Source organism: Bactrocera dorsalis, chromosome 1, assembly GCF_023373825.1.
Source record: "Bactrocera dorsalis isolate Fly_Bdor chromosome 1, ASM2337382v1, whole genome shotgun sequence".
Taxonomy (NCBI): domain Eukaryota; kingdom Metazoa; phylum Arthropoda; class Insecta; order Diptera; family Tephritidae; genus Bactrocera; species Bactrocera dorsalis.
Window position 1 is genome coordinate 48,736,139 of NC_064303.1, and position 24,006 is coordinate 48,760,144.

General features: G+C 34.3%; 2 protein-coding genes across 3 annotated transcripts in view; one reads left to right on the forward strand and one right to left on the reverse strand.

The window, feature by feature from the left end:
• Positions 1-3,156, forward strand: part of LOC125777702 (uncharacterized) — a 32,094-nt gene extending 28,938 nt beyond the window's left edge. Inside the window, exon 4 of the mRNA XM_049452959.1 lies at positions 2,924-3,156. Coding sequence (XP_049308916.1) covers positions 2,924-3,156 — 233 coding nt within the window. The remainder of the gene's footprint in view (positions 1-2,923) is intronic.
• LOC125780378 (uncharacterized) overlaps positions 1-22,988 on the reverse strand; it is a 60,450-nt gene extending 37,462 nt beyond the window's left edge. The window contains exon 1 of one of the 2 annotated variants that reach the window (XM_049462678.1): positions 22,900-22,988. The gene's annotated coding sequence lies outside the window, so the exon portion shown is untranslated. Of the gene's footprint in view, positions 1-19,640; positions 19,866-22,899 lie in introns of those variants that run through there. The other variant, XM_049462677.1, reaches the window with a different exon arrangement.
• Positions 22,989-24,006: the final 1,018 nt, after the last annotated feature.

A 24,006-nucleotide genomic window follows, 5' to 3' on the forward strand; every position in this document is an offset into this window, starting at 1 on the left:
ATACAAGTCATGCTAATATGCAACCAAAGAATCAACGGATCAACCAAATTACACACGATCAACAATCAAATACAGAATATTTTTTTATTCTAAGGCATGGGTTACCAACGCTTGTAAGGACCACAGAAGAAGGTAACTCAGTGTATATTTTAATTGATAGTGGTACTGAAGAAAATTATGTAAATCCAAAATTCCCTCACGCAAAAAGGATAGAAGTAGAAAGTAAAAAACAAGCCGCTACTTTACGCGGTAAATCATTAATTAAATATAAAATTAAAGTGAATATAATAGGATACAGTATGGAATTTTTAGAACTCGATACTTTACAAGATTTCGATTTCTTGATAGGAATTAAAGGTTTAAAGCAAATGAAAGCAATGTTAGATACTGAAAGAAATGTATTAATTGTGAAAAGAATAAATTTACAAGAATAAATTATATGATAGGAGAAGAAATGTATAACAAAGAAATAAATGAATTAATGAAAAAAAATGAACAGAGTAAAACATTACCCTACGTAACTACAGTAGAGGCTGAAATCAGAACAGAAACAAATAATCCTATTTGATTCAGACAGTATCCATACCCCCAAGGGGATAGAGCATTTGTAGAAACTGAAATAAAAAAAATATTAGATAATGAAATAATACAGCCAAGTAAAAGCCCGTACAATTCACCCATATGGACGGTTTCTAAAAAAGGGAATGACGAGCAAGGCAACCCAAAAAGACGCATGGTTATTGACTTCCAGATGTTAAATGCGCAAACAATCGCTGATAGATATTCCATTCCGGACATCACCATGATGCTCCAAAACTTAGGAGAAGCACAGTACTTCACGACGTTAGATTTGGAATCAGGATTTAATCAAATTAAATTAAAAAAGAAGACAGGGAAAAAACAGCATTTTCAATAAATAATGCCAAATATGAATTTCTACGACTACCATTTGGACTGAAAAACGCACCGTCGATCTTTTAAAGATGCGTTGACGACATCCTCAGACCATTCATAGGAGTATGAGCATACGTGTATATACATAGATGGTGTCCTAATATATTCAGCTAACCCTGAACAACATATTAAAGATATCACCAATAAATACACAGTTTACACGCAGCCAACATGAAAATCTCGGATGAAAAGTCAAAACTTTTTCCAAGACAGACAGAATTTTTAGGAAATATAATTAAAAACGGTAGAATCACAGTAGATCCAGGAAAAATTGAAGCTATAGATAGGTACAAACCCCCCACAAATTTACAAGACTTAAGATCTTTCTTGGGAATGACCTCATATTATAGAAAATTTATAAAAGAATTTGCATCCATAACGAAATCATTAACACTCTACCTACGAGGAGAGAATGGTAATATTTCAAAGAATAAAAGTAGCTCAGTACATGTAAAATTAGATGACGAAGCACTTAAAACAGTTGAAACACTAAAAAATAAACTAAAAGAACAAATAAAATTATTTCAACCAGATTTTGGAAAAGGATTTGATTTGACTACAGACGCAAGCAATCATGTGATTGGAGCTGTATTGTCACAAGGCAAGAAACCTATAGCATACATTTCAGGTACATTAACACGAACTGAACAAAATTACTCAAGAAAGGAAAAAGAAATGCTAGCAATCGTTTGGGCACTCAAGAAACTTAGGAATTATCTGTATGGTCTCACTAATAATAATACTATTTACACCGATCATCAATCCCTAATTTTTTCAATATCAGAGGAAAACCCAAATTCAAAATTAAAACGATGGAAAAATTTTATATAAGAATACGAAGCAAAAATTAAATATATTAAAGGAGATTTAAATGTAGTAGCAGACGAACTCAGCCGTCAAGTAAACGTAACTACGAGCGACTCAATGCACTCGCAAGAATCATCCTCGTCAATCAGAATTAAAGATGTCAACGCTCCAGTGAACCAATTTAAAACACAAATTGTGATAAAAAATGTGAACAAATGCATTAGAAAGAGGAACAATTGTTGCAAACCACGAGAAATTTTATGTTAATTACGTCACACCACAAGACTTGACAGATACACTAACGAAAATTATCAAACCTAATATCAGAACCGCATTTCACACTACACTTTGAAATTCATGATATTATAAATTCTTCATTTAATGTAGAGAAAAAGGTTTTTTGTCAAAATCTATTGAAGGACATTACGAGTGAAGAGGATAGAGAAAATATAATTAAACATACGCATGAAAGAGCATATAGAAACGCAAAAAATAATACTTTAGAGATACTAGAAACTTGCTATTGGCCAAATGTAAAAACGATGTAATCCGACTAACTAGAAATCGTAGCATTTGTAAAGAGAACAAATACGAACGCCACCCGACAAAACAAGTTTTTGCAAAAACACCCATACCCGAAGGTATAGGCACTCAAATACGAATGGACATATTCGAAATCGATGGAACAATGTATCTCTCATGCATAGATAGATACTCAAAATACGCATATATGAGAAAATTAAACGACAAAAGATAATTCTACAAAATTTTAGAGGAAGTACTCATACAAATATTCCCATTTTGCAACAAACTAATGACAGATAACGTCACTATATTTAATAGCATAGCAGCAAAAGCTCTATTCCAACGGCTATATATTGAACAGTCAATGACCGCAGCAAGCCTTTCAACATCGAACGCTCAAGTCGAACGGCTGGAAATTACTAGAATTCGCATTAAACAAAATAAATCCACCGCGACTGAAGAACTATTCAAAGCAATGAAGGAATACAATAGGACAATACATTCCGTCACAAAAAGGAAACCTATCGAATTATTTTTTGAAAGAAGCAAGACTAAAGGAATAAAAGAACTGATCCAAAGCAGAAGTATATGCTATCATACCACAATAAAAAACGAACATAAAATGAATATAAAACAGGACAAACAGTTTATGTGAAACAAAACCGACGAAATAAAACAAATCCACGGCATTTGAAGAAAACAATACAAGAGAATCGTGAGGACACAATTTTAACAACGGAGGGGAAGATCGTACACAAGGCCAACCTCAGAAACAATGATGAAGACAACGCTGACATTAATCCTAGCAACATCCTTAGCTCAGGAAATAACCGACTTACAAGATCGCAAGTACGTGTTAACCGAGACTGACCCATCATTTTGTATCAAGGACATGAGTACCTATTCCATATGATGAACTTAAGCAAAATACTTAAACCATACTACGAGATCGCCGAACAAAAAGGAGAGATGCCTAGTGAAGACGCAACAGAAACAGCAGTGTTTAACAGAATAGAAATCCTCAGAAAACAACTACTGAATAATGGACGAGCCAGACGCTCAAGACGATCTCTTGATTTCTTAGGATCGATTTTGAAATTTATCACAGGAGTCCCAGACCACGACGACCTGATCGAAATTAAAGCAATACTCAACGACATAATTGAAAATAATAAGAAACAAAGACAAATTAATTCCAACTTTAAAATAATGATGAAAACATTTAATATTGAGACGATTAAATAAAAAATTATATTGCAAGAATTATACAAGGAATTATTTGACTTAACTACGACAATTAATTTCGCGAAGTATGGAAATTTTTATTCAGCAGCAATAAATACGGACGAGATTGAAAGGATATTAGAAAAGGAACAAACTAGTATACCAGCTATTGCCATACTCGAATGTGCAGACACGCATGTAGGTAGATTAGACGACACTTTCATTGTAATTTATAAACATCCAGTCATTAAAAAGAAATGCAGAGCATACAAAGTTACTCCATTATCCTATCGTCAAGGCATTTTAAATATGAATAAAATCATAAGTAAATATAATTATAAATTATATTAACATCCAAATGTAAAAATAATTTAAGAATTAAATTAAATTAAAGTTTATAATTTTACTTGTTAAGAGTAGCTAAAATATTTTTTTTAATTGTAAAAAGTGAGTCTGTTAAATCAAATGTGCTGGAATGAAAATTGAAATCATGACATATACGGCGGAATGGTTCGTTTAACTCAAAATTTGTTCTAGAAAATTTTAAAAGTAAGGGTCTAAACTGCCTGGTAGAGCGAGCGGGGACGTTAAAATTAATATCAGATAAGAGAGATGGGCTACAGACCGACCCACTCACGAGTTTTATAAGAAATATTATACCAAGCATCTCCCTACGACTAGCGAGTGTCGGGAGATTTATAAGTTTTAAACGGTTAGTGTAAGGGGGAAGATTTAAACTGGAATCCCAATTCAAATGATTTAAGGCAAAAAGTAAGAATTGTTTTTGAACGGACTCTAACTTATCCGAATGGACTTGGTAACTAGGGTTCCATACCACAGAAGCATACTCTAATATAGGCCTCACCAGAGATGTAAAAAGAATTTTTGTGGTAAGCGGATCTCTAAATTCTTTAGACCAACGTTTAACAAAACTAAGAGCGCCTTTAGCTTTAAAAACCGTGGAAGATACGTGAAGATTAAAATTGAGTTTGGGGTCCATAGTTACTCCCAAATCAACAAAACTGTATACTTGCTCCAACCTAAAGTTTTGTATTGTGTATGAAGTTGGGTCTACAGATCTACGTGAAAAGCACATTGTTTTACATTTTTTAAGGTTCAATGGCATGTCATTTCTATCACACCAAGAAACTAGGTTGTTTAAGTCTATTTGCATCTGGCATCTTTCGTTGTTTGAAGTATACGTTTTAAAAAGTTTTACATCGTCAGCATATAATAAGACTTTTGAAAACTTAACAACAGATGATATGTCATTAATAAATAACAAGAACAAAATTGGACCAAGATTGGACCTTGTGGAACGCCTGAAGGAACATTGATTATGTCAGAAAAAGTATCGTTAAATAAGACTTGTTGAATTCTATTGCTAAGATAAGAAGCAACCCATTTTAGAAATATTGGTTGAAAACCGAGAAGATCAAGTTTATTCAAAAGAATTAAATGGTTTACTTTATCAAAAGCTTTACTGAAATCTGTGTATATAACATCAGTATTCTTATTCTCCCTAAAGCCAGCAGATACATGTGATACAAATTCAAGCAAGTTAGTTATAGTAGATTTCCCTTTACGAAAACCGTGCTGAGAACAAGAAATTAGTGGAGAGATCCGGAAGGTTATGTCGTCTGTTATAATTGCTTCAAAAAGTTTAGGTATTGCAGACAACTTTGCTATTCCCCTATAGTTTTCAATAGATGACCTAAATCCACTCTTATGTAAAGGAATTATAAATGACTTTTTCCATATGGATGGAAATAAGCCTTGCATAAGAGACGAGTTAAATAGTTTTGTTAGGGCTTGGTATATATATTTGGCACATTTCTTAAGAAAGCATGAGGGAATCATATCTGGGCCATAATTGTATGATTGTTCTAACATGTTCAACTGATATAAGACGTCTTCTTCGGAAATGGTAGGCGCATTAATGACAGAAATCGGACATAACTTGTGCTGATACGGAACATTTTTTGGAGATTTTGGAGAGTAATTGGACTTAAAGAATCCAGCGAACATATTAGAAATGGTGTGATTGTCACTAGACATACTAGACTTATATTTCATAGCGGACGGAAAGTTAGAAATCCTGCGTTTGGAGTTGACGAAACCATAGAACAATTTTGGATTACGTATAATATTATTTTTTGCTTTATTTATATAATTATTATAACATATTTTGTTAAGTTCAGCAAATTGTCGACGCAATTTAGAATATTTTGAATAGTCAGCAACTAAACCAGTTTTTCTAAAAAGTTTAAAAGCACGAGATTTTCTATTTTTTAATTTACATAATTCTTTCGAAAACCATAAATTAGAACTCCTTTTTTGAGTAACAACACACTTCGGAACATATTTTACAAATAAGTTTAAAATAGTTTCATTAAAGTGGGAAGCACTAAATTCAACATTGCCACTGTAATCTGGCCAAGTTACTTTAGAAAGTTCGTAATTAATCTTCTTAAAATTAGCTTTCGCAAAGTTGAACCGAAAACAAAGGTCTTGTGTATTGTTAAGTTGGTTATGATTTCGATGTTAATTTCCAAAGCAGGATGATGCGGGTCCTCTGGCCGAACCAAAGGATCACATCGGACAACGGAGAACATTGAAGCGTTATCAACATAAACTAGATCTAAGAACTTACCAAACTCGTTTGAAATTAAATTAATTTGGTTAAGACCCAACTCCGACATTTCATCTAAGAACTCGTTAAAACATAAGCGAGTACTAATAGGAATGGTGTAATCATCAATAGATTTCCATGATACGCACGATAAATTGAAATCTCCCAAAACAATCATGGAATCAGTATTATTAGCCATTGAGGAAACCTTATTTATTAATGAAGCATGCTGCAAATATACAGATATGTCCGAGTGAGGCGGTATATAAGATAAAGTTAAGTAGATATGGCCACTATTAGCGCAAATACGAATGCACTTAAATTCTAGGAAGTCTGCATGCGAAACATCGACTTCTTCAGATGGAATTGAAGAATGAACAGCAAACAAGACACCACCTCCTTTTCTGTCCAGCCGGTCATATCTAAAGATTTGGAATTCGCTGATGAATATTTCATTATCAAAAATGTGAGGCTTTAGCCAAGTTTCCGTGAAAGCAATGATTTTAAGGTTACAATGAATGCTGTTTAAATACAAATCAGCATGTTTTGTGTTAAGACCTCTAACATTTTGATAATAAACAATCAGCGAATTATTGTTAATTAGTTTTTTGTAATACTGGGATTTCTTGGCAATTTGGTGATAACTACAGGGGGCTTATCACGTTTGTGCTCGAATTCGCGCACAAAGACCCCCGATGGCCAGAATGAGTTATCTAGTATCGATTGAAAACTGTCTGCGGATACGTTGATTTTAAACGACGAAATATCTCTGTTGTATTTGAAATTAAATTTACGGATGTCTGTATCTTCCGTTTTTAATTTCGACGAGATGTAATTTTTTATATCGTCGACTGTGGTATCCGCAGCAAGTCTAGAGACAAATATTGCCTTTTTCCACGGTATTACCACTAAGTTTTTAGTAGCTGATTTGGACGTATTTGCAGGCGGATCTTGGGAAGTTTTCTGCTTACTGTGTTCAGTAATAGTTTTCACTGTGTCCTGAGAAGACGGAACTTTCTCACCTTGAGGACTAGGGGATGACAGATTAATAAGGTCAATAGTGGGTGGGGGCATTCGTTTTAACGAAGATACAGTGGTATCTTCATCAGACGGACGTTTACGTTTTGATGAAGGTTTTTGATTCTCTTCCCGAACATTTAGGCATTTAAATGATTGAAAAAGCATTTCATAATGCCTAAATTTTTCAGTAAGGGTTTCAAGCTCTTGACCAATCTCCTTGAAACCATTGCGCGCTTGCTTAAAGACTTTAAACAATTCAATTTCAGTTGGTCTGCATTTTAAGCAAGACCAGCGCAATCCCTTACTGTCAAGAATTGAATCCAATATCCTACCTGTCAGTCCAGCACATTTAAGATGGGCAAGCCCATCACAAAGCCAGCAAGAAACAAAGCGTCCCGACTCGCCTTTTACAGAGCAGTTCGGAAAGTTACAAGTCATAATGATTAAAAAAAGAAACAAAAAAAGAGAAAAAAAAATTAAATAGAAATATAAAAATGGCAAATAATAAATGAAACAACGAGCAATGACAAAAATATTAAGTAAATATATTTGTAAACAAGAACCTAATGACAATTGTACAATACCAATGATAGGACATGGTAATGTTGTATTACAAGGAAAACATATTTTAAACGAAAAATCAATTAAAGGATTGAATTTAATCCAATTTAATGAAACAATTAATATTGACTCAGAAGTATTCCACAACCAGGAACAAGACATTAAAGATTATATTATAGCTAATGGAAACGAAAGAATTCACATTCTTGAAATATTGGATTCAGAAGACAAATATCAATTTGACAACATTAAAAAATTATAAAAATTTTTAATACCATTTGAAGAACACCCAATCAAGAATACATATGTTCATAACTATAGGAGTACTTGTAGTCCTAGGATTAAGTCATATATTTGTAATATTCAGACTATATATAATTTATCAAAAAACTGTATATCTGAGAAACTACAACGCTACCATAGAACGTGTAGGAATGACTCATCTACTCAAGAATTTTTCACAAGAGAGGGGAGAGTTAATACTTTAACCTTTAACCACAAACTTATGTTTCAGTAAATATTAAAGGGCACACCTAGTGTAATGGCCTAAAAAAGGTGATTTTTGGGAATTTTTATTAAAAAAAATACTTTATCAATTATTTTAAAATTTTAAGAATATATTTATATATGTTTCAAGAATGTACAGTGAAACTTAAAAAAAAAAATTAAATATTTTTTAAGTTATAGTCGATCTCCAACGGCTCAAAAAACGGTCCTTCACTGCTGCAGTAATTCCGGCTTTCTCCGTGGATGAAATCTAAAAAAAAAAATCTCGTTAAACTAGATAATATTGTCTGTTGTCTGTTATTACAGATTCGCATATTTTCAATGCGTAAACGACTATTTACTTATGTATATATATAGATATTCTCAATACATTGTATATCAAGTATATACTTATATATTATATGTATGTGCAATTTGACTTATATTTTGATGAATTCTATAAAACCTATTGAAATATATAATAATGTCATGTATTATTGCCTAAATATTTAATTTATATACATAGTTATAGTTATATCTTTATATGTATAAATATTTGCTTTGGGCATTAGGAGTTTTGATAACATTTCAAAAGATAAAGCCGTCGCATAGATTCACATAAGTATGCATGCAATTATGTGTACATGTAAAAAGATTAAAAAAAAACCCTTCGCATAATGTTCATATATTCACATATGGAATTACATTCATATGCACGTAAACAAATTTTAAAGAATCATTCGCATAATGCTTGTAAATTTGTCTACACACAACTTTGTGTGTAAATACATATATACACCCATTGTTTCATACAAAAACTCCGTTGTCACGGACAACCAATAGCCGAACTTCACGTTTTGTCAAAACGTCAATGTGTCGAAGGAATGACGCGCCGACAAAGCGTCACAGTATTGTGTTGTTCGTAGAAATTTCGAGCTGTGCCGAAAAAAATCAGACGATTGTCACCGCTTCCCTTGCCGCTGTGACAGCTTCGCCCGTAAATCAGCGTAAATATGTATATTCAAGTGTGAGCTTGCATACATATCGACGTAAATTTTTTCCAGCCGCGTAAAAATATTTTTTACATTCCTTGACAAATGCAGTCAATCCCGGTTATGTGCCACAATCAAAGATACAGATTTTTGTGGTTTGTTAAAAATAAAAATATCATATGGCACATAAGCGAGTGCGGATACTTAAGCGAGTGGTACTTAAAACAATAATTGCTATGTATGTAATTTACTATAAATTTTGACGTCGGCCATATTGATTTCTGATGCTACTTGAGACGAATGTTGTTTTTGTAGAACAACATTTGTAATTTTTGAGGGCGACATATTTACATGTGAACGCATATATTATTTCTGTGAGAATGTCACACGCACATATGTACATATGCGCGAGAAATGAAATGGTCTGAATTAAAAGCTTAAACTTTGACGTCCCTCTTCATTCAGGTGAATCTTAAGACTGACTTGCTTTACATTTCTTATTACTTAGCTTACTTATCCTAATGCTTACTGTACTAACATTCTTTTTTAGTTCGCTTCTAATATAAGGATTAACTGTTTTATCATCCCATTTTAGCTTGTTTACTCATATGTATATATTTATGTATATATATATTTTACATATATATGTATATAAATATATATATTTATGTTTTAGTTAAGTTGGCGTTAGCATACCCGAAAAACGCTTACTCTCTTGTTCTACAACAAAGCTAATGTGGAACCCAATTCTAAGTTAGTACAATATTAAGCATTTACTATCTACATACATACTATTACTACATGTTTAGAGTGTAGGAATGTAACTCCTCCACCTTTTGATTTGCTTATTCGTAAGTTTACATAAATCATTCAGTATATGAATTCTTTTGTACATAATTTCATTAACAATTTTAATTTGTTTTTTTTTTTTTTTGTATAGAAAAATTCAATATTATTTTTAACTACAATAGTTATGGTTTTTTGTGAAAGAAAATTTATTCTAGTTCTTTTATATTGAAAATATAAATATAAACTTTTCTAAACATATTTCTTTCAATTTTAACTCTTTTTGTTCCAATTTGTATTCCATCTGATTTGGAATCTTCCATTGAATTGTTTTTATTATTTTACATATTATATTTGGCATCTAAAACTTTTTATTTTACAAAGTGTATCAAGTTATTACTATAAATGGTAATGTTCATTTATAACTACTTTAATCAGTAGATAGTTAGTTTATATTGCTACTATTTTAGTTTTTTGTTTATTTTATATGAGCATAAGTTAGAATATACCAAATTATTACTAAATTATAATTCCTTAAGTTAAACATTTTTCTTAAAAATATAGTGTTTAGTATTTACATGTATTTACATATATTAACTATGAGTTAACTCGGCTTACAACTTGTATTAAATTTTTTTTTTTGGTACTCCAGTTAATAAGTTTAATTCTGTAATAATTATGTTTTTAATTCAAATGACTAAGTTATCGTTGTTATAGATAAATTAATTTCTTCGAAGTAATGGCTTCCAAATTTTTCATTAATAATTATGTGGTAAATGATTTTTTTTGTTTTTGTTTTACTAACTTTTACTTTTCTACTACGCTGAGATGTATTGTTTAAAAGTTAAAGCTTCTCTGACGTAACGTTAACTGTCATTATGGCTTCTATTGTCATTAACGTCACTGTAAGCTCAGTATATACAGTAGACAACCTTTGGTTTGTTTACATACTTATACTCACCTCCATCAAATCTTAGAGTTTTGTGTAACCCTTTTTTTGCTACTTTCATGGTAATCAGGGTGTTGTGTTAGCATTTGAGCTACATATAAATTTTAAATTTTGATGATCACCACTTTAAAATATATTAAATAATGCAAGTGTTTACGTTATTTAAGTGATTATATTGAATTACTTTGAATATCTGTTCAATTTTATTGGGATATTACTTGTTGTTTAATGTTAAATCAGTTGTTATTTTGTGTGCAATTTTAAAACACGCTTCAAGTATTTCTAAATTTTTGCATGCAGTAGGATACAATCCTGGGTGGTAATTTGTCGTTTGACATATGTATACAAAGTGACAATTCATTAGGAAAATATCAATTGCAAAGTGATTTTAAACCAGTGTTTATTTTATTATATATATTTTGTATAAGTGTTTTTGCTTTTATGTTTTCTGTCGGTCAAATGTAAACAAATACCACAGTATATATATATATACTGAGCAAATACATTCAGAAGAAAACACACCACCGAGAAATCTGAAAACAGGACTGCATTTTATTATTAAGAACTCACTACAAAAAGAATATCTGAATATCAGTAAATGCTATTTTTATGGCCGAAATATTGCGCACTATGGCATTTAAATCACCTATTGGTAAATATATAACATTAATAAATAATTTTCTTTTATATTAAGCAACAATATTTATAGTTTTTTTATTTAATAAAATAAATTTTCTAAGTATTTAGTACCTCAATTTATACATCACTGCGTTGCTACAGGTTGCTACCACTGATAATCCAAGATGGCCGCTATTCACCCTCATGAAAGCTACCACGCAAAAGGTTATCTACTGTATATACTGTGACTGTAAGTATGAGTGTTCATATTAGAGTTTTCGAATTTTAAAGGACGTTTAATATTTGATGTATGAATGTTTTTCAAGTTTCTTTTGATAAATTTAGGCTCCTCTTTATGTCTTACGCTCTTATAGTTCCTAATAAAACCTTCGTTTGTTATTCTGTACATCTAAAGGTGTAGCTTTTATTGCGGTGTGATACGAATTATTATAGAACTTTACGGCTTTACACATTTGGGTTATGATTGGAGCTTTTTCTTCCAACTTTAGTGTTCTTATCCGCTCTGTAAGTGTGTTATTTACTCTTTCGACGTCGGAATTACCAGTATGGCTGTTTGGCTTTGTAGCATGAAAGTGTATGCCTTCTTTGGTCAGAAAGTCACGAACGTTTTTTGAATTAAATTCATTATCGAAAATAAAATTTTTTACATGCCCTTTAAGTGATAAAAATTCATTAATTTTGCATATGATTGTTTGGCTATTTCTATCAATTAAATGAAAACAAATGACATGTTTCGAAAACTTATCTACAAAAACTATAAATGAGTGTTTACTATTAACGTAAGTATCTATATGCACAATTTCATTTACCGTGTTAGGTGTTTCCGTAGTATAAAATTTCGCTTTGATCGAGTTTCGGTCATATTTTCCTCCGTTACAGATTTCGCAATTATTTATTATTTCATGTATTTTAGTTTTTAGCTGTGGGTGATACACCTTATGTTTTATTCCTTTGTAAGTTGGGATAATTCCTTAATGCCCTACTTCGAATTTATGGAAAAGCGATATCTGTTTTTTTAGTTCATATTCTTCTACAATATCTTTGGGAAAATGGCTACAGTTTATTAAAGAAATATTTTGATTTTTTTTCCAAGATACTTAAAAGAATTTTTTGAATCTCTTTATATTCATTTTCTTCAAGTTCAGAGTATATAGCGACCTTTCCTTTATTAAAATGTCTTTTTACAATATTGACTATGTTAAAGTTATTGATATCTCTTTTGTCAATATAAACGCGTTTATTTTTGAAAACATTTACCACTTCGTATTCCTTTGATTCAACCAAAATTAGCTGCTGTTTGAAACGATTTACAACCGTATCGAGGTTTTTAAAATGATTATAAGAACTTTCTTCCTGAGAATGGTTGGTTTGAACTTCCAAAGAAATTGTTTGATTTTGCTGCTCTCCAGCGTTTAAATCTTTAATTTTTAACATTTTTTTAACGGTCATTCCCATGTTTTTGGTATTAGTCATATTTATCTCGTTACTATCAATTCGGCTTAGAAAAACGGCTATTTTATTTTCTTTCACACTTATGCATCATACTCCCCCAATTGTACTAACCAACGCAGTAGCTTAGGATTTATATCCTTACCACAATTTTTTCTCTGCAACCACTTCAGCGGTTGATGATCTGTTTTAAGATCAAACTCCCTTCCGTATAAATAAGGTCTATAATATTTTACTGCCCACACTATCGCTAACAACTCTTTTTCTATAGTTGAGTAGTTTTCTTCGTAAGTGTTTAATGTTCTCGAAGCGTATGAAATTGGATGCTCATCTTGAGTGAGAACTGCGCCAATAGCAAAGTTACTAGCATCTGTTATTAGTTTAAATTTTTTGTTATAAACTGGATATCTTAAAATGGGAGTCTTTTAATTTTTCAAAGGCAGTTATATAACTTGGGTTATATACGTTAATTTTTGCATCTTTTTTTAGATATGCGACCATAGGGTAAGCTATTTTAGAATAGTCTTTGATGAATTTCCTATAGAAGCCTGTGATACCTAGGAAGGATTTTATTTGTTTCTGCGAAGTGGGTAACTTTAATTTTTGTATGGCTTCCACCTTATTTGGGTTTGGCTTTATCCCTTCAGGGGTTAATAAATGACCTAGAAAGTCTGTTTCTTTTTTTTAGAAAATTGCTTTTTTCTAGTCTTACTTTCAATTTCGCTTGTTGAAATTTTTGAAATATTTTCTTCATATTTTCTATGTGTTCTGACAAAGAGGTACTAAAGATGAGAATGTCGTCTAAATAGACAACGCATATTTTATTTATGAAATCTCGGAGAACTGAATTAATGAGACGTTGGAATGTCGATGGAGCATTTTTAAGGCCAAATGGCATCCTCAAATATTCGTAATGCCCTAACGGAGTAGAAAATGCAGTTTTTTTCTGTCATTTTCATCCACCACTATTTGGTAAAAACCTTTAGCAAGGTCAATTGAAGAAAAATATTGGTCTCTTCCCAATTTATCCATGATACCATCGATGTTGGGTATCGGGAATTCGTCACTAACTGTAATTTCGTTCAACTTTCGGTAATCGATCACAATGCGCCATTTCTTATTTCCAGATTTATCTGCCTTTTTTGGGAACTACCCACAAAGGACTGTTGTAAGCTGAATTGCTTTCTCTAATGATGTTATGCTCTAACATTTCCTTTATTTGCTTCTGAATTTCCAACTCATGGACTTGTGGATATCTATATATTTTCGAATAGATAGGTCTATCATCTGTCGTAATAATTGTATGTTTAATTTCGTGTGTAAAAGAAAGTTTGTCTCCTTCTTTAAAAAATATGTGATCATACTCTTGCAATAAATTTTTTATTAATTGCCTTTCTTCGGAATTCAAATGTGATAAATCTAAATTTTCCATGTCACTGAATTCGATTGCGCAAATTTCCTGCTTTTTATACGGACTAAATCTCTCAAAATGTATTATATTTCCTAATATATGTATTAATAAATCTATTCTCCACATCAATCTTAGCTCTAAGAGGAATGAGAAAATTTTGATCTATTATAGCTTCATACGTTTTGCTATCAAAATCAATTACCTTCCACGATAAGGTACCTGAATCATTAAACTCCTCAGGTATGGGAGTAATTATTCTGTGCGTCACTTGAATGATACCATTTATTGTCCTGTACCAAACTACACCTCTTTGGTACAGGGCAATAAATGGTATCAATCAAGTGACGCACAGCTTTTGTTTAGGAAAATATTTTTCGAAAATGTTTGGTTTAATTAAACTTGTATCTGAACCTGTATCAATGAGGCATGTAATTTCATGACCGCCAATTGTCACAGTTATTAAGGGCAATTTGCAGGTGGAGGCATTTTGGTAAAATTTACATCCTCCTCTACATTACCTACCTCCATCGGCTGATAACTCAACTCGGTCCGACTAGGTCTAGCACTTTGAGTATCAACACTCATGTGTGAATTAGATTTGGTTTGATAATTATTATATCTGTTATTATAGTTGGAAACTTGATTAGATTGTTCTCTAATAGTTTGGTTCGGATAGCGTCTGTTATTATAGTTGGAAACTTGATTAGATTGTTCTCTAATAGTTTGGTTCGGATAGCGTCTACTCTGCACTGAGTTCTGGTGGTTATAGTTAATATAGCTATTATTGGCTTGTGTAATTTGATTATTTCTCCCTTTAATATTATTTAATCTACCAGTTTCGAACGTCCTTTGATTATATTGTTTCCTAATATTGTAGGAAATATCTCTCTTCTCGTCTAATAACCTATATTTTGAAAAGCTGTTATACATTTCGAGTAAGGTAGCACTTTCGCTCAAATGAGTACGATAACTTCCGTCAATTTTTTCAATTAAAATATCCCTAAGATCCCTATCTACATTTATGGGCATATATGTATATTGAGGGTTTTGCCTCATCAAATTCGTATAGTTCATTAAGCCTATAACTGAAGTCCAAAAAGAAATCAAAAAGTTCTCTTAAATTACTAACCTTAATATTTCTGCATCGATTGAAGATTTGCGAGTAGGTTTCCTCCGGTTGGTACCTCTGTTTCAAACGCTGCTTTACCTCCGTCCAGTTGCTGTTGTATGCCAGTTGTTGAATGCATCTTCCTGCTTCACCGATTAATTTTTCGTTTACAACGATTTTTGTAACGAACTCCTCCAAATGGGACTTGTTGTTGCATAAGTAAAAACCTCTTTCAACGGCGTTGATGATGGCGAGTAAATTGTCACCCTTTGACCCGCTGAATGGCTTTAGGTGACGAAAGTGACTTATAACTTTGTCGTCACTAAGAACGAGCTGCTGCGACTGCTGGTTGTGTAGCTGTTGACTGTGTATCTGCTCTTATTGTTGTTGCGCTTGGTGCTACCTCCTCTTGTCTTCTAATTATTTGGGCAAGCTCCTCTGAGTCCATGATGTCCCGGTTTTTGTCGAATTGCTTTTGTCGACTGTTCATGAATTATTTTCTCGTTTATTTAATTAGTTAATTTAATTATTCTTTTCAACTTTAAATGTTATTTTCTAAAACGAACTATACGCAAATAGTTTAACCGAAATTTTTTTTAAATATTTTTATACACCACAATTTTTTTTAACCAAATTTTTATTAACTTTTACCACAACAATCGAAAGTTTTTTTTTACTGTTTACGAAATTTTCACTATTTTTATACTCTATAATTCGAGTATATAATCCGGTTTGAAAGTTACCAAAAACTTCGTAACACTCAGAAGGCAACGTCGAATTGCCGAAAAATATATACATATGTCTTTTATAGAAAATTTTTTTTTTTTGATGAAAAGTATTCCAACTTCAGTATGGAAAATGAACTAAATAACTTTTAAGTTACGCTTAAAGCTCGCTTTGTCTTAAGACAAAGTTCCGTCGACTGCGCCAGAAATGAAATGGTCTGAATTAAAAGCTTAAACTTTGACGTCCTTCTTTATTCAGGTGAATCTTAAGACTGACTTGCTTTACATTTCTTATTACTTAGCTTACTTACTACATACTTATCCTAATGCTTACTGTACTAACATTCTTTTTTAGTTCGCTTCTAATATAAGGATTAACTGTTTTATCATCCCATTTTAGCTTGTTTACTCATATGTATATATTTATGTATATATATATTTTATATATATATGTACATAAAATATATTTATGTTTTAGTTAAGTTGGCGTTAGCATACCCGAAAAACGCTTACTCTTTTGTTCTACAACAAAGCTAATGTGGAACCCAATTCTATGTTAGTACAATATTAAGCATTTACTATCTACATTAGGGTGTGTCATTCTGAGGCAACCTTTTTTTTCAACTGAAAAACAGGCTCAAAACTTTCGAAAATGTGTAAAAAAAAGTCACTCAAAAGATGAGCTCTTAATATTAATATTAAGAGGTGCCTCTTTCAAATTTTCTGTTTTCCATATAAATTACATGGAAAAAAATCATTTTTTTTGTGGTGGTTATTGTGCGGAGGTTTTAATGTGCACGCGACGGCGGCCAGTAGGGAAGGCACACTCTAATCTACATACATACTATTACTTCATGTTTAGAGTGTAGGAATGTAACTCGCGCGCATATTATATTATTAATAAATGATAATATCTTGATTCGAATGTGAATTGTACTTAGGTACATATATGCAGGATAGATGTATATGAAACTTTTAAATGATAAAATGTGTGATTTACATATATTATTATTGTAAAATATGTATTAACTTTTTATAGTATTAGGATACTACGATAATATATCATATATCTTCTTCTTTACTGGCGAAGACACCGCTTCGCGATTATAGCCGAGTTAACAACACCGCGCCAGTCGTTTCTTTTTTTCGCTACGTAGCGGCAATTGGATATTCCAAGCGAAGCCAGGTCCTTCTCCACTTCGTCCTTCCAACGAAGTAGAGGTCTTCCTCTGCTTCCCCCGGCGGGTACTGCGTCGAATACTTTCAGAGCTGGAGTGTTTTCGTCCATTCGGACAACATGACCTAGCTAGAACTCGCTGAACTATGTCAATGTCGTCATATATCTTATACAGCTCATCGTTCCATCGAATGTGATATTCGCCGTGACTAACGCGCAAAGGACCATAAATCTTTCGCAGAACTTTCCTCTCGAAAACTCGCAACGTCGACTCATCGGTTGTTGTCATCGTCCAAGCCTCTGCACCATATAGAAGGACGAGAATTATGAGTGACTTATAGAGTTTAGCTTTTGTTCGTGGAGAGAGGACTTTGCATCTCAATTGCCTACTCAGTCCGAAGTAGCTGTTAGCAAGAGTTACCCTGCGTTGGATTTCCAGACTGACAGTGTTGGCGGTGTTTACGCTGGTTCCAAGATAGACGAAATAATCTACGATTTCAAAGTTATGACTGTCAACAGTAACGTGAGAGCCAAGTCGCGAGTGCGACGACTGTTTGTTTGATGCCAGAAGATATTTCGTCTTGCCCTCATTCACTGCCAGACCCATCTGCTTTGCTAACCTTTCAGCGCAGGTGCTGAGGCCGTTGATATCAATATCATCGGCATACGCATATAAAAGATTGTACCGGCTCGATTAAGCTCTGCAGCTCGTATTATTTTCTTCAGCAGCAGATTGAAGAAGTCGCACGATAGTCCCCTTGTCTGAAACCTTGTTTGTTATCGAACGGCTCGGAGAGGTCCTTCCCGATCCTGATGGAGCTTTTGGTGCTGCTCAACGTCAGTTTACACAGCCGTATTAGTTTTGCGGGGATACCAAATTCAGACTTCGCGGCATAAGGGCAGCTCCTTTTCGTGCTGTTGAAATCAGCTTTGAAATCGACGAAGAGGTGGTGTGTGTCCTGGGAAAAGCTGGCGCACCCTAGGACAACACCACCACACTCAGCCAGCTATCACCGCACGACGACACCATACACCATCAACCTAACAAAAAGGAATTGGATAATCACTTACGGACAATTCGCACATCAACATTCGTCTACAAGAGATTCCATGCTATGCTGCGCCGCGTCGAAACCATCATTCGTTTTACATTTATATTTTCGTTTTCGACAACAATCCCGCGTGCGGTTGTTAGTATTGCGACCCCCCGATCAACCAATAGGAACATTCAATTTTGAAAGCGTTTGACGTATCATTTAGCTTTAAATAAACATTATACAATTTAAAGACTTGATAATAAATTATATTGTTATTAAAACCTGTAGGGATACCTGTACTGGTTACCGGCTTATTCATGGTCCTTCGAGCCTTAACGAAAGGCACCTTCGGCTTGTCACAGTCAAATTAAAAACAATAATAATTAACATAAATTGGCTTAATAACAATAATAAGTGGATTTGATGACAAAAAACAAACGAAGTGCGATAACGATGGTGAAATAAAACAATATCCAGTGCAGTGGCGAACACATAAAAAAATATATGTATAAAACAAACAAAGAAACACCAAAATAAAGTGCGGGAACATAATATAATGCAGTGACCCAAATAAAACAAAGTGCAGTGACAAAAAAAAAAAAAAAACAGAACCATATGTGCTTACATATAAAACGAACAAACAAAACAAAAAAAAACCAAGTTCGGTAAAAAGTGCACTGACACAAAGTGTAGAAACTAACAAAAACATAAAAGAAAACTAAGAACCTAATCAAACAAGCGGAAAACACAAATATACATAAAAATACAAACATATTTACAAAAATATAAATATATTGTTACGAATTTACTCTTGCTAGTTTACTTTGTTAGGTTCGTATCTCTGGATTGACAAATAAAATCAACACTGTTTAATTTAATTCAACAACTCTTTATTTCACAACTCGTCTACACTATAACAGTTTACTCTTAGCACTGATTGATTACGTTGGCGCTGCCACGGCTTATATAGCCACGCACTTCTCGCTGATGCCGACGTGTCCTTCTAGAATATCGCGTCTGGAAATTACCAGAACTTACGGCTATACGGCGCCAGACGCAAGCAGACAATCGCGGCGCCAGACTCAGCAATTGTTTAACTAGACGAGCAGACAGTGTGGCGCCAGATGTCTACAACAAGACAAATGCTATTCCATATACCTACAGCTATTGTTCATAATCAGGGATGCATATAGTAATACAAATACAACTTAATACTACTTTTTGTAACACTGCCCTCCACTAAAGCCTAATCGTCCCGATTAGGCACAAATCCTCTTGAACCAAATGGGGCGAGCCTCTCCAAATGTACTACTTTCATTTTACATCGTGCTTTCCCATTTCTTTGTATGCGGTATACCACGTCATTAAGTCGTTTCATCACCATATAGGGTCCTTCCCAGGCTGTCTGCAGTTTCGGGGACAAGCCTTTCTTTCGAAGTGGATTGTACAACAGGACCAGATCACCTTCTTCAAAACCTTTTGAATTTGCCGCTTGATCGAACCGGTCCTTCATCTTATTGCTCTTCAGATGCGTATGCTGCCTTACCATTAGATGCAATTCATTCATTTCTTCCTTTAAGGCAGAACAATAATCTCCATCATTTCTTACAGCTGTAGGATTCGTTCCAAACTTAAGATCAGCAGGGAGTCGCAGATCAGATCCGAAAATAATCTTTGCTGGCGTGTAACCAGTTGTCTCGTGCTTCGCTGAACGATACGCCAGCAGGAACATCTGGATGCACTTGTCCCAATTCCGTTGATCTTTATCAACGATTTTCCGCATATGTTCTTCGAGCGTTCGGTTGAATCTCTCCACCATTCCATCTGATTGTGGGTGTAACGCTGTTGTCCGTGTCTTGTGGATGCCCAATAATGTACAGACTTCTTGGAAAATGGAAGATTCGAAATTCCTGCCTTGATCTGAGTGTAATTCGACGGGCACTCCGAACCTTGTTACCCAATTTTCTACAAACGCTTCGGCTACTGTCTTCGCTTCTTGGTTTGGTAAGGCATATACTTCTGGCCATTTACTGAAATAGTCCATGACAACCAGTAGATATTTGTTTCCGGCCGTACTGGTTGGGAACGGACCTGCAACATCCATTGCGACTCGTTCAAATGGTGATCCCACGTTGTACTGTTGTAGCCTACCGCGACTTTTGGCTTTAGGACCTTTAGCTGCCATGCACTCTACGCAATTACTTATCCATTCTGCTATGGAATCTCGACAACCGATCCAGTAGAACCGTTGTTTAATCTTCTCTATAGTTTTTGTAATCCCAAGGTGCCCTCCACTAGGTCCATTGTGATATTCTTTCAATACTTTCGGGATCATGGACTTCGGTACTATGATCAGCAGACGAGACTGTTTGCCATCTTCGCTTTCCCAGGTACGATGAAGGTATCCATTAACGAGGTTTATGCTGTTCCATTGGGCCCAATATGCTTTTGCCGTTGGACTCTCGCTACTTATTTGTTCCTTTGGTGGTCGTACCCCATTTTCTTTGGCTATTATCAGCTTTGCAAGATCAGGGTCCTCCAGCTGATTGATTCTGATGCGGTGAGGAGTCCAATCATCTTCAGGTTCTATATTCAGTAATCGCACGTCGATTATACCTTCTTTTCCTTCTGATTTGGAGCAATGTTTAAATTCCAGTGGACAAGGGCGATGTGATAATGCATCCGGATTTTTGTGGTGAATCCTCTTTCGGTGTTCTGTTGGTTGTTTCCATTTTGATGGGTTTACTTTTATCTTGCAATTTCGGGCAAAGTGACCCGCTTTTCTACAGTTGAAACATCTGCCTGTTGTATTTACTCGCGGTGCAGCAATTGTCTTCAGAGTCTTCAATATTTCCTCCATCAGCGCCGGTTGTTCCATTTCAACCCTTTGTACTTTGGGTGCTGGTTTACTTAGTAGGGAAGCTGTTTCCTGTGTGAGGGCGTGCGAAACCGTTTCAGCAAACGTTCTTTTTGGCATTGCATATGTGGCGCGTTTGGTGTCCACATCACGAATTCCATTTATGAAACATTGAATTTTTACCCTCTCAATGTAATCCACAGGTGCATCTGCATTTGCCAAATGAGCCAGTCGTTCTATTTCAGTTGCGAACTCTTGCAATGACTCGTTCATCTTCTGACCCCTATTTTGCAGTTCGATCTGGTATATTTGTTTCCGGTGCTCACTACCATATCGTCTTTCTATCGCACTCATCAATGCCTCATAGTTGTCCCGTTCACAGTCTGGAATAGTCTGAAGGATTTCTGCTGCCGGTCCTTTCAATGATACAAACAAGGACGCCACTTTGTCCGCTGCATTCCAGTTATTGGCCGTTGCTGTCTTTTCAAACTGAAGTTTGAAAATTTGAAATGGAATACTTCCATCGAATGTGGGTGCCTTCAATCTTTGATTATTTGTTGATGGTGCAGGGCCATGCAGTTGCAGTTCTCGCACACGATTACTTAATTGAAGAACTTCTGCTTTTAAATTTTCTTCGTCATTTTTTAAAGTGCTTAATTTGTCTTCAAATTTTGAAAATTTCTCTTGCACTTGTTTTTGTAGTTGTGTAGTATTTTCCGTAATCTGTTGTACCAAACGATGTTGTTGTGTAAGGCGAGACTCTAACTGTGATGTATTTTCAGCTATTTGCGTTATTTGCTGTGCCAGACGATTTTCGGTTTGCACTGCATTGTCTGCTATTTGTGATGTATTTTGTGCTATTTGCTGTGCCAGACGATTTTCTGTTTGCACTGCATTCTCTGCCATTTGCTTAATAGCCACTAACAGCATGTTCATGTCCACACTTGATGATGTTCGTTGTTCTTCTACTTTTTCTTCTACCTTTGTAGAAGTTTCTGGCCCATCAAATTCGAATTCGTCGACATTAATTCCATCCGCTTCCATTGCTTCACGTAATCGTGCCTGCAGATCCGCCTTTTGCCCGCTTATCGGCAAATTACGCTCCTCCAGTTCCTTTTTTAATTGCTGAATTCTCAATTCTCCGAATTTAACCATCTTGAATTTGGATTATTTGACAATCCCACTTCTGACACCAATTGTTACGAATTTACTCTTGCTAGTTTACTTTGTTAGGTTCGTATCTCTGGATTGACAAATAAAATCAACACTGTTTAATTTAATTCAACAACTCTTTATTTCACAACTCGTCTACACTATAACAGTTTACTCTTAGCACTGATTGATTACGTTGGCGCTGCCACGGCTTATATAGCCACGCACTTCTCGCTGATGCCGACGTGTCCTTCTAGAATATCGCGTCTGGAAATTACCAGAACTTACGGCTATACGGCGCCAGACGCAAGCAGACAGTCGCGGCGCCAGACTCAGCAATTGTTTAACTAGACGAGCAGACAGTGTGGTGCCAGATGTCTACAACAAGACAAATGCTATTCCATATACCTACAGCTATTGTTCATAATCAGGGATGCATATAGTAATACAAATACAACTTAATACTACTTTTTGTAACAATATATTACAAGAAAACAAAAACACTGTGCGCGAATTTTAAACAAAGTAGAATAAACAATTTCAACAAACAAAAAACAATAAAAACCACAAAAGGCAAAGACAATCGGGCGCGAAAACTTATAGCAAAACATAAATACAAACAAGGTAAAACAAAAACGGGCGCGAACAATCAAAACAACTATTCATACAAACAACAACACGCACGAGAAGCCAGGCAGTTAGAAGAGTAGAAGAGGAATAAAGGAATTGAATACCCGCAAACACACTCGCACATATGTACATATATTATCCCCTCCAAAAAACCCTTGAGGGAAGATAAAGTAAGTCGTATCGTTTGCTTTGTATTTATTTCGTGATGCATTTATCTTATCTTATATAAGTACATATAAAAATGAATCGCAAAATGTGTTGGTAAGCGCATAACTCAAAAACGCCTGGACCAATTTTGCCAATTCTTTTTTTTTAATGTTCGTTGAGGCTCAAGGATGGTTTTTACGGCAAGAAAAATTCGAATAATTGCCGGAAAATCCCTAAACACAGCCCTTTCCTTTTTCCCATACAAACGAATGAATGTTTGTTTATTAGTAGCGCTAAGGGAACGCCTGAACCAATCTTGATGAAATTTTTAGAGAATGTTCTGTGTGGATCGGGGAAGGTTTAGAAATAAAAAAACCTGTACGCTTTTCGTGAGAAAGAGTCGGAAAATAGGGCAATTCCAAAAAGTTAATTTTTCCAAACATTTTTATTTGTTTTGTTTTTCAATTATTTGAATCGTTCAAATTTGTCATTTGCTTCAAAATGTTATGTTGCACACAAAGTGATCAATTACAGATTTAAATTTGTAATATCGGTCGGTGTTCTTTTTGGCATCAACATACATTCGCAGCCCAAGGCACTTGACCGAGTACTTCCATACTCCCGATGACATATGTACGTGCGGTATTATGGATCGCGGTCAATCAGCAAGCGATCGTCACGATGTCACAGCAAGACTTTTCAAGCAACAGCTTCGATGGACTTTATCTTGAAGCAACG